This window comes from Vulpes lagopus, chromosome 6, assembly GCF_018345385.1.
Source record: "Vulpes lagopus strain Blue_001 chromosome 6, ASM1834538v1, whole genome shotgun sequence".
NCBI lineage: Eukaryota > Metazoa > Chordata > Mammalia > Carnivora > Canidae > Vulpes > Vulpes lagopus.
Genome location: NC_054829.1, coordinates 71,827,927 through 71,839,189, shown reverse-complemented (window position 1 = coordinate 71,839,189; position 11,263 = coordinate 71,827,927). Strand labels below are relative to the sequence as shown.

General features: G+C 42.6%; 1 protein-coding gene across 2 annotated transcripts in view; it reads left to right on the top strand.

Annotated features, from left to right (window-relative positions):
• The first annotated feature begins 1,012 nt into the window (after nt 1–1,012).
• The window catches only part of GOLGA5 (golgin A5), a 32,623-nt gene continuing 22,372 nt past the window's right edge, over nt 1,013–11,263 (top strand). Inside the window, exons 1-3 of one of the 2 annotated variants that reach the window (XM_041759102.1) lie at nt 1,013–1,147; nt 2,952–3,525; nt 10,291–10,518. In XM_041759102.1, coding sequence (XP_041615036.1) covers nt 2,982–3,525; nt 10,291–10,518 — 772 coding nt within the window. In that variant the 5' untranslated portion in view covers nt 1,013–1,147; nt 2,952–2,981. Of the gene's footprint in view, nt 1,148–1,580; nt 1,830–2,951; nt 3,526–10,290; nt 10,519–11,263 lie in introns of those variants that run through there. The other variant, XM_041759101.1, reaches the window with a different exon arrangement.

Genomic DNA, 11,263 nt, shown 5'->3' with positions numbered 1-11,263 from the left:
AATAAGGGCTCAAGAAATGTTGGGTAGTATTATTATCATTTATTGTTATTACTTCCAGCTGTCGAAGAAAGTTTTTCCATTCACTAGACTGGACTACATCTGACTTGCGAAGAGAAGAAATTGTAATCATTCCCAATATTCAATTGGAGAAAAATAAAACACTGAGTCTAAGGGCACAGGCTTTCGAGGACCGTGGACTGACTCTTCATGAGGATGGTCCTAGGCAAGTTACTTAATCTCCCTGCGTCTTAGTTTCCACCGTCTGAAAATGGGGTCCCTGGGACTACGGTGTAGGCTTGTTATTAGAGCCCAAACAGCCCAATCCCGTGCACCAGAGCAGGAGCCGAGTATCTGTTCAATTACTGAATGTGGATCTTAGACTAATTTCAAATATCCCATGAGCCGTATGCATAACCCGACTACCACTGTGCTGTATGGCAGGACCTTCTACAGGTCTTTTCCGTCTTTTGGGTCTCCGCTCAAACTGGCACCGCCCCAGAGACAGCTTCCCTGATGGCACCATTTACAGCGGTTCCCCCACTTCTTAAAATCGTCTCGCTCCGTCATTGCTTACTTAATAGCTGTCTCCGCCACCTGAAGGCCAACTCCAGGAAATCAGGGACCCTGCCCTGGGTCCTCGGCATCCTCGCCCGTAAAGCTGGCAGGCGGAGGAGGAAGCGCCGGGCGCAGGCTGCCGGGCCCACCCGCCTCTCGCCCCGCCCGACTCGGGCTCGAGCTCCTCCCGGGCGGGCCCCGCCCCCGCTGGGCGAGGCCTGCAGTGCTCGGCCGGCCGCGTGCGGGCCGTCGTCCGCGGGGAGGGCGCCACGTCACGCGCAGGGCGGAAGGGGCGTGGCCGGGGGTGACCGGGGCGTGGCCGGGGCGTGGCCGGGAGCGAGGTCCCCGCAGCCGCCCGCGCGGTGCCGCCGCCTGAGTCGCCGCGGTGGCCGCGCCGGCCCGGCCGCTCAGGCAGCTCGGAGGCCACTCTGTTGTGGGGTCCTCGCCGCCCTTCCACGTCTCCCGGAAGAGGAGCCGGGCCGCGGCGGGGCCGGAGCAGGTTCGGCGCTGCCGGGCCGCTGGCCGCGGGCGCTGAGGTGGGACGGCCCGGGAGGGCGCCGAGGCCGCAGTGCAGCCGCGCCCGAGTCCCCAGGTGAGGCGGCGCGTGGGCCCAGTGGGCCGGACGGGTCCGCCGCGGCGTAACGGCCTTGGGCGCGGGCCGGCCCGCGAGCCTCCGCGTGTGGGGCGAGGGGCGGGCAGGCGAGCTCCCGGGGCCGCAGCAGGTGCTCGGGGCCCGCGTCTCGCCTCCGCCCGGCTCGGCCGCGCCGCCCGCCCCAGGGGCCCTGCGAGGGCGGGGAGCCGCGGAGCTCCCGCGCCGTGTTGACGCCCGGCCTCGGAGCAGGCCCTGCCGCTGCTGGGTGCGGACCCCGCCCGCCGTGCCCGTCGCCCTCTCCGCCGCCGGGTGGGCCGTCCCTGGGCGCCGCGCCTGAGACGTCCCCGAGGGCACCGCACCTCCTAGGCCCGCGGAGCTGCGACCCGGGCACGTGCCCAGGACCCGCGCTCGTCCTGAAAGTGGTGGCGTTAAGGCGCGGGCTGCTGTTCGAGGCCCTCTGGACCTTGGAGCGGGAGGCGGGTTAGGGCGCCGGCGCGTGTGTTCTGGCCGCGCTCCCGGCGGGACTGTTTTCCGCCCGCTGACCGCCAGCGCCCCCCGAGGACTCCCCGTCGCTGTGGAGCCCCCCGAGTCGCAGCAGGGCTCCGCCGCCTCGTCCCGGCTCGCCAGCTGCGAGATACACAGGCCGGGATCGGCCCCATTCTGTAAGGAGCAGGTGTAGAGGGTGAGTTCCTTCTTGAGGTTACTCAGATGCTGAGAGGCTAGATGGAAGGGTGGGGGCTAAAAAGAGTGGGTTTGGCCGACTTGGACTTGAGCTGCGAAGCTGCCATCTGGACTCTGGGATCTTTCTAAATCTTTTCCCCATTTGGGGAAAAAGGAATACTGCTGCTGACCGCATAATGTGGTCGTGAAGAACTATGTGTGACACGTACAACGAGACAGGAAGAAGCCACGTAAAACGTGGAGGGTGGTGAGGGGGAAGCATAGCATGTGAGCAGAATGATGGGACCTCACCTGGGTGGGTTCTGAAGCAGACGCCAGTGGAGACTGAGAACAAGAAAGAGGTAACCGAAAGAGCATTCCAGGACCGAGGAACAGTGTGCACATTCAAGAAACAGTTGTTGACTGATTTGTAAGGTATTCTTCTGTAAGGACTAATTCATCACTGATTCATTGTGGCACACTGCGAGTACTCAGGTCTGCTTATCACATACATGGCTATGCGGTCTTTTTTTTTTTTTTTTTTTTATTCTGAACTTAGCCAGTGTGCACATAGTAGGTACTGAGTGTGTAAATTATTGTAGGTGTACTTTACGCAGATTACGTGCACACCTAAATTATCCATGATAATACCGCATGCTGTATGTTAACACAAGGATGGATTTAGTATCAGAAGTTTATTCAGGTTTTAGCACCTTAAGGCAAACTTTAGGGAATTGTTTTTATTTGGTTGTACTGCAATTTTGCCATCTCAGATATTTGCTTTTTGAATGCATTTGCTACATTAATATTTGCCTTTTGTTGAAATAGTTATAACCCTAGCGATAGGTGTGATTATTATGGTAATGGCAATTACTAAAATGAGTGTCTGCTGTGTGTCAGGCATTTTGCAAAGAGTTTTTTAAAATCTATTATGTCATCTTTAAGCTGTCCTATAATGTAAGTACACTTATTTTCCTCATTTTCTAGATAAAGCTTTTCAGTTCAAAGTAGATTGCTCAAGGTTACATAGTTAGTAAGAGGCACGGTTAGGCTTTCAGTCCAGGATTGTGTGACTCTGGAGCCTGGTCCTAACTGCTATGCTCTGCTGTTATACCATCCTAATCACTTTATGTCGTTTTTACAGGTTCACCGATAGCACTCTTCTGCTTCCAACATGTCCTGGTTTGCCGATCTTGCGGGAAAGGCAGAAGATCTTTTAAATCGAGTTGATCAAGGGGCTGCAACAGCTCTCAGTAGAAAAGAGAACCCCAGCAACAGCATATATAACAAAAATGCTGACTATCCTGAACTCCAGCAAAATACAGATTTGACTTATCAGACTGAATCTAAAGCCACATATATTTCCTCAGCAGCTGATAACATTAGAAATCAGAAAGCCACTATCTTAGCTGGCACCGCAAATGTAAAAGTAGGCTCCAGGACGCCAGTGGAGGCTTCCCATCCTGTTGAAAATGCATCTGTTCCTAGGCCGTCATCCCAGTTCGTTCGAAGAAAAAAGTCAGAACCTGATGATGAGCTGCTGTTTGACTTTCTTAATAGTTCCCAGAAGGAGCCTTCCGGGAGGGTGGAAATCAAAAAAGAAAAGAGCAAGACACCTGTCTTTCAGAGCTCTCGGACAGCAACTGTCAGTTCTATGAACACCAGCAAAACCACCGTGAAAACCATTGAGGAAAATCCTCCTGGGAGCCAAAATGATGGTAGTTAATCAGCCCTCTGTTTCTTTTAGAGTAAAGAAAATTGGATGTGTTATCATAGCCTGAAATGTTCTGATAGTGTTTCTCATCTTCTGTTTTATTACCTTTTCCCACTGGTACAGAGGCAGTCTCTGAAATGTGTGGTATAAACAAGGGTGACAACATGTCATGCTATTAGTCAATATACTATTATAATAGGGACGTTTAAATGCTGTCTGTTCGGTAACTTTGCCCAGCCTAGCATCTAAGAAATTCTGTCCAGAATGATTTTCTAAGATATTTTAAAATACAAAAAAGGCAGTTTTGAAATCTGAAAGAAAACGTAGTTTTGGATTTGGGACTGTCTCATTTCATTTCTTTCCGGGATTATAAAATAAGAGGCTGTACTTCATATATATCCTGGATTGTGAGGATTTGTGTGTGTGTGTGTGTGTGTGTGTGTGTGTGTGTGTTTTCCCTGTGCATCCCTCAGAAGTAAAGGTGAGAGACTGAACTTCAATCCAAGCTGGAGGGTTGAAGGCATTGACATGGTAGTGAAGTAACAGTTTAGAATTCTTGTTTTCAGTTATTTAGTTTGATGTGAAATTGCCTCTACCTGTATATCTTCTCACCCCAAAAAATGAAGTTAACATGGTAATGTGGCTAATTCAAGTACTTACGAACCATTTTTAAAATAGTAATACACATGATAGGTTCTTCCAGAGATTCTTTATAGAGATGATGATTAACGGAAGCTGGTTATTTTCTTAAATGTTACAGCTTCTCCCACAGTCTTGGCTGTTGGTGAATAAAATCTGTCTTGTATCTTCAAGATAAAGTGGTAAAGAGGCAAGTTTGGGGGGGCTTTCAAGTCCAGGTCATGCAGTAGCAGTTGACTAATTATGTACACACACCTACATATCTCTCAGCAGGGTCTGGTGGGTGAGACATGTGTGAACAGATAATTTACATAAAGTATATTAGTATATAGTATAGTAAATACAGTAATTGATATACGGTTGGAGTATTGTGGAGGCACTAAGGAGAAAGGAACTAATTGCCTAAGGTATTAAGTGATGATTCACGGAGGGGTCTGTAATATGAGCTGGGACTTAAAGAAAGAGTAGAAGTTTTCCAGAAAAGGAGGATTGGAGACAGCATTCAGTACAGAGAATCTTTAAAAAGTTTGTTTAGAATAGTTGCTCTGGGACAGTAGTGAAGAAAATGAAGTTAGCAGAGGTTGGGAGCTGCTTCTGAAGGCCCTGTATACCTCTGTTTACATGTTTAAACCCATTATTCGTACACATCATTCTTAAAGAGTGGTCCCTGAACAACCTGCATTTAAACATTTGTGTGATTAATAAAAAATGGGTTCCTCCCCAGACTTCTTGAATCAGACTTTCTGGGGACAGAGCCATGGCATGTGATATTTTTGTTTTGTTCTCCAGGTGGTTACTAGGCCAGTGTAAGGTGGAAGTGACATAGCAATGTGGTGTTAACAGAGGTCTTTCAAAGAAAGTTACAATATTTTTTACTTTTAAGGAAAACCTCTTAGATTTGTCAAAGGATGGATCAAGGGAAAGCTGGTTAGAACCAGTTAATACATGGGAGTTTTGGGTTTTTTTTAAAAAGATTTTATTTATTTATTTGACATAGAGGAGGAGAGAGCATAAGTGGGGGTGGGTGGGTAGCAGGGACAGGGAGAAGCAGACTCCCCACTGAACAAGAGAGCCCACCATGCCATGGGGGCGCTTTGGAGCTCCATTCCAGGAGCCCGTGATCATGACCGGAGCAGAAGGCTGACCCTTAACTGACCATTCCACCCAGGTACCCCAATACATGGAAGTTTTAAAGATTAAATTTTATTTCTCTAGGGCAGGGTCTCTCAATCTTGGGACTACTGACATTTTGGGTAGAATAAATCTTTGTTGTTGGAAGTTGTCCTGTCCTTTGTAGGATGTGCAGCAGCATCCCTGGCCTCCTACCCCATTAGATGCCAATGGCATACCCACTTGTGACAACCAAAAATGTTTCTCTATATTCCCAGACGTCCCTTGGAGAGCAAGGTCACCCTAGGTTGAAAACCAGTGCCCTAGGATGCCTAGAAATATCCATAAATGGAATTGCTGAGTTGTGAGGTGTGCTGGTGTTCAAGTATACTGGTACACCAGAGTTGTTTTCTGAAGAAGTTGTACCAATTTATACTTGACCAACTGTGGTTAATATTCCTTTTGCTCTGCATTTTCACCAATATGGGATATTTTCAATGACTTTATGCTTTGTTACTCAGATGTGAAAAGTTTTGTTGTTTTTTACTTTTCTCAGTACTAATGAGGTCGAGCATCTTTTCAGATATTTATTCAGATTTCATCTTCTGGGAAGTGCCTGTTCAAGTCCTTTGATCAGTTTTTTTCCAGTGGATCATTTGTCTTTTTCCTTATTGATTCATAGATATTCTTCATATATTTCAGATGAAAAAGAAGAGAGGAGTTGAAAATCTGTTATCTCAGCAACCAGTATCATTCATTGAAAATATTTCCTTTCTCTATCAATCTGCAGTGTCACCCCTGGCATATTACCAAGTATCCGTCTCTACATCACTGTGTTTTTTAAGTGCACTGTGGCACTTAATTCTGTTTCATTGGGCTATTTGCTTTTGTGCCAGTGCCACACTGTCTTAATTAATGTAGTTTTATAGTATTTTGATATCTCCTAGAGGAATTTCTCCCACCTGGTCCTTCAAGAGTGTATTGGCTATTCTTGGACTTTTTCTTACATCCATATTCATTTTAGAATTTTCTTTCCAATTCTACAAAAAATCTGTTAGCCTTTTTATTGGGAGTCCATTGCTTCTATGTGGACAGTTAGTTGAGTAAGAATCAGCATCTTTACATTACTGAAGTTTTTACCCATTATAACATGGTATAATCTCAATTCAAGTTTTAAATGTCTTTCATTAAGATTTTATAGTTTTCTCCATGAAGGTCTTATGTATTTTTTGAAACTTGTAGATGGTATCCTTTTTAATTTTTGCTTTCTGTTGCTGATGTATTGGCTTTTAACACAACGATCTCTACATAGCTCTTAATCTTCATATTTTTCTGTGCATTCATTTAGATTTTAAACAACACGGTATCTGTAGATAATGATAGTTTGGTTTCTTCTTAATCCTTTTTTATCTTTTAAAAAAAAATCTTTTCGTTGCCCCACTGCATTGGCTTGAACTGAAAACCAGTTTTGTATCTTTGTCTTAAACAGAAGGCTTTGTTTCACCAAATACAATGTATGTGTTAGGCTTCTCATAGGTACTTTTTTAAATCAAGTGTAGAATGTTTCTATATATATCTAGTTTGAATTTTACTGTTCAATTTTAGCAGTGTTTTCTTCTGTATGCGTAAGATAGCATATGATTTTTTACAATTTTTGTTCATTAATATTAATGTGGTATACTTTTAGCTTGCTAATATTCTGGTTAGGATTTTTGCATTTATTTCATAAGCCAAATTGACCTGTAATATTGTTAGATTTCAATATTAGTTATGTTAGCCTTATAAAATGAATTGCAAAATGTTCCCTCCTTTTCTGTTGTCTTAATTATTTGATGTAAGATTATTTATTCCCTGATTGTTTGCTGGAACTCACTGGTAAAACCATTAGGGTCTAGGGTGGTATTATTGGTGGTATTATTTTATTTTATTTTATTTATTTATTTGAGTGAGAGCACAAGCCTAGGGGAAGGGCAGAGGGAGAAGGACAAGGAGATTCTCCGGAGCAGGGAGTCTGATGTAGGGCTGGATCCCAGGATCCTGTGATCACGACCTGAGCTGAAGGCAGATAGATGATCAGTGGACTAAGCCACCCAGGCGCCCCTGCAGTATTCTTAATGGAAGATTTTAACTATTGATTCCACTGATTTTCCATTTCTTCTGTTTTTGGTAAATTACATTTTTTTTTCCCTAAGAGTTTATGTATTCCATATACACTTTGGGAGATTATATTTATTTTACTTAATTTTAGGGAAATAATGAAAGTGTCATAGCTGAAACAAACCCAGTTGGACACTAATACATTCATACTGACCCTGTAGAAACTAAAGTTTGATCACAGATACTACCAGAAAAATATCAATATCTGGCACTGGGCTAAATGCCCCCCCCCCTTTATTTTTAAATAGTGTTAAGTATAACTCAAATATAATATATTATACGTTTTTTTTTTTTTTTTTTTTTTTATTATACGTTTTTAAGTATACAGTTTGGTAGGTTTCAACATAGTACACATCTAAAAATTTTTTGGCATAGTTTTTATGATATGTCCCATTTTAATTCTCTCTAGCAAGTTTGTTTTCTATTTTGTTAATTTCTGATCTTTATTGTTAATTTCTGCTTTGGGGTTTATTCTGTTTTGTTTTGTTTTGTTTTTTTATTTTGTTTTTTTATTTATTTACCCATGAGAGACACAGAGAGAGAGAGAGAGAGGCAGAGACACAGGCAGAGGGAGAAGCAAGCTCCATGCAGGGAGCCCAACGTGAAACTCAATCCCGGGTCTCCAGGATCAGGCCCTGGGCTGAAGGTGGCAATAAACCGCTGCCACCCGGGCTGCCTAAACACTATAGATGTCCTTCTAAAATACAACTTTAGGTATATCCCTCAAGTTTGGATATATATTTCTTTTGAAGGATCTCTATTTTGGAAATTTCAAGCATATCAAAGTAGATTTTGATGACTCCCTCCAATATTACTTATTGTCTGGCTACATTAATCAACACTTGACAGCCATTCTTATTTTATTTATACCCCCTATTTTCCATCCCTTCCTTTACTTCTACCTTCCACAGAATTATTTTGAAGCAAATCAAAGATCTCCTATCGTTTCTTCTAGAAATACTTCATTTTATTACTCTAAAAATGCAAGCTTTATTTTTTTAAAAAAATTAATTTGAGAGGAGGGGTACAAGCAGGGGGAGGGGCAGAGGGAGAGAGAGAAGCAGACTCCTCACTGAGCAGGGAGCAGGGAGTAGGGTTCATCCCAAGACCCTCAGATCATGACCTGAGCTGAAGTCAGGTGCTTAACTGCCCGAACCACCCAGGTGCCCCAATATGCAAGCTTTAAAAATGAACATCCATGCCATTATCACCCTAAAACTTTAATAATTCCTTAGTGTCTTCTAGTGCCTAGTCATTATTCAGATTTCCATTTATCTCATAATTTTTTTCTGTATATTGAAATGCACAAATCTTAGCTATACAGGGAAATGGTTATATCTATGTAACACACACTTTGATGATGATGAACACTTCTTTCCCCTTTCCCTCATGTCCCTTTCCAGTTAATCTTTCCACCCTATTTCCCTAACTACCACTGTTGTGATTTTTTTTACCTTAGTTTTTTTTTTCTTTTAAATATATATATATATATTTTTATTCATGAGAGACACACAGAGAAAGGCAGAGACACAGGCAGAGAGAGAAGTAGCAGGCTCTATGCAGGGAGCCTGATGTGGGACTGGATCCCAGGTCTCCAGGATCATGCCCTGAGCCAAAGGCAAGACGCTCAACCACTGAGCCACCCAGGCATCCCTTTTACCTTAGTTTTTGTCCTAAAGCTTCATATAAATGGAAATGTGTAGTATATATGTGTGCACACTCTCTTTTCTGACTTCTTTTACTCATCATTTTAGATTCATCCATGTTATTGGGTATATCAGTAGTTCTTTTTTATTCTCTAGTGTTCTATCGAATATTCCACAATTTATCCGTTTTCTTTTATGGGCAATGGATTGTTTCCAGTTTTTGGTTATTGTGAATAAAGCTGCTATGAACATTCTTGCACTTGTCTATTTTGTGGGAAAAATGTTTTCATTTCTCTTGGAAATGAAAAACTGGGAGGGGAGTCACTGGGTGAAATAGGTGCATATTTAATTTCATAAGAAATCGCAGAACCTTTTTCCACAGTGGATATATTGTGTTGTACTCCCACCGGTAATCTGTGACAGTTCTGGCTGCTTCACATCTTTGTCAGCATTTGGTGTTGTCCTTTTAATTTTAGCCATTCAGGCTGGTTTGTATTGGTTCTCATTGTGGTTTTAATTTGCATTTCCTTGATCACTGAAGATGTTGAGAACTTTTTCATATGCTTTTTGATCATTTATCTTTCTTTGTGAAGTGTCAGCTTTTTTACCCATATAGTTACTTAGTCCATTTTATCGTTTAGATATAGTTCGCTTTGTAGCATATACCTGATTTTTTTAAGTAAAACATATATTTGGATCACAGTACTGAAAACAAGATGAATCTGAATTTACGAGTCTCTCTTTTTGTAAGGCACTTTAGATTCCAGTTTGGTATGTAACAAATTGCTCTGACCTGTTGTTACTTTCCTTGCTGAAACCCACAGCTGTTCTTTTGTGCCTTTCTAGTATTTTCACTGAAAGGACTTTTTTTTTAAGAAAATGCTTTGGAGACAAAGGGAAACAAACTCTTTTTACCTAAACCTAACTGCTTAAATTATCTCTGATTTTCTCCTTTCCAGAACTGTATTCTTGTGCTTGTTCTTTATCACCATTCATTCAGTACATCCAAATTTTGAAATCCTTAGAGCTCTATAGCCTCCATGTAGGACAATGAAATTTCATCAAAAGGAAATATTTTGAGAATTTAAGTGATCTTTTTTTATGATATTTTAGCTATAGCAGTCACCTTGAGCCAAAAGACATTCTACCAAAGTAAGCTTTTTATGTGTATGTAGTGAGTGTTCCAGTGTCACAAAAATATACTCTCTTTCTTACAGAAACCTCTAATAATTCAGATTCTGGCCATGAAGTTCAGGAGGATTCTTCAAAAGAAAATGTATCATCAAGTGCTGCCTCCACTGACCACAACCCAACACCTACTCATGATGGCAAATCACATGAACTGTCTAATCTCCGATTGGAGAATCAACTGTTGAGGAATGAAGTTCAGTCTTTAAATCAGGAAATGGCCTCATTACTCCAAAGATCCAAGGAAACTCAAGAAGGTAGAGCCTTATTTAAATTGTGGAGGATTAGGAATTTAATATTTTAAAATAAACAGAACGTGATTACACTGAAACTTAGAAATATTTCACATGAAATTTATAGTGTTTCTGTAGAAGTATAGGACCTAGATTTAGAAATGGGACCAGCCATCATCCTTCCAACCTGAAACAGAGCATTGGCTTGTTTGGTCATTCTTTAGGAGTTATGAAATTTGAGAATTGAGAACATTAGTAATCATCTGGTTAATTTGATGTCTTCTGAACCTTAGAGGGGACTGTTCATGAACCAAAGGTGGGATTAAACAAAGGAGTGCACCTGTAGGCGTGGTCAGAGTATTGCACTGCTCCAGGAGATGTAAAGTGAACATGGAATTCAGTTTGAATAATACCCTCTTGAAATATGCAGTAAAGAGGCCCTAGAGTAGAAAACCCTTGGATTCCTCAGAAATGGGTAATTTAAAAGTAAATAATCCTATGAATGAGGTTGTGGGGCCAGAATATGTTAGTCCTAACATAAGTGTGGCTGAGGGAAAAAAAGGGAGAAGAGAAGGAGTCTCTGCCTTGGTTCCTGGCAGTGATTGGAAAGGAGTGCAGGGACAGTGGGAAATGTTTTGCCAAGACACAGATGGAAGCCCAGAAGAGTACAAGAGGAAGAAAGTTGAAGGCTTGTTGGACTGAGTTCAGCAAAAGCTTCACTTTACCAGACCCATGTAGACAGAGAAATAGAGCTTTTGCTGAGACCCTA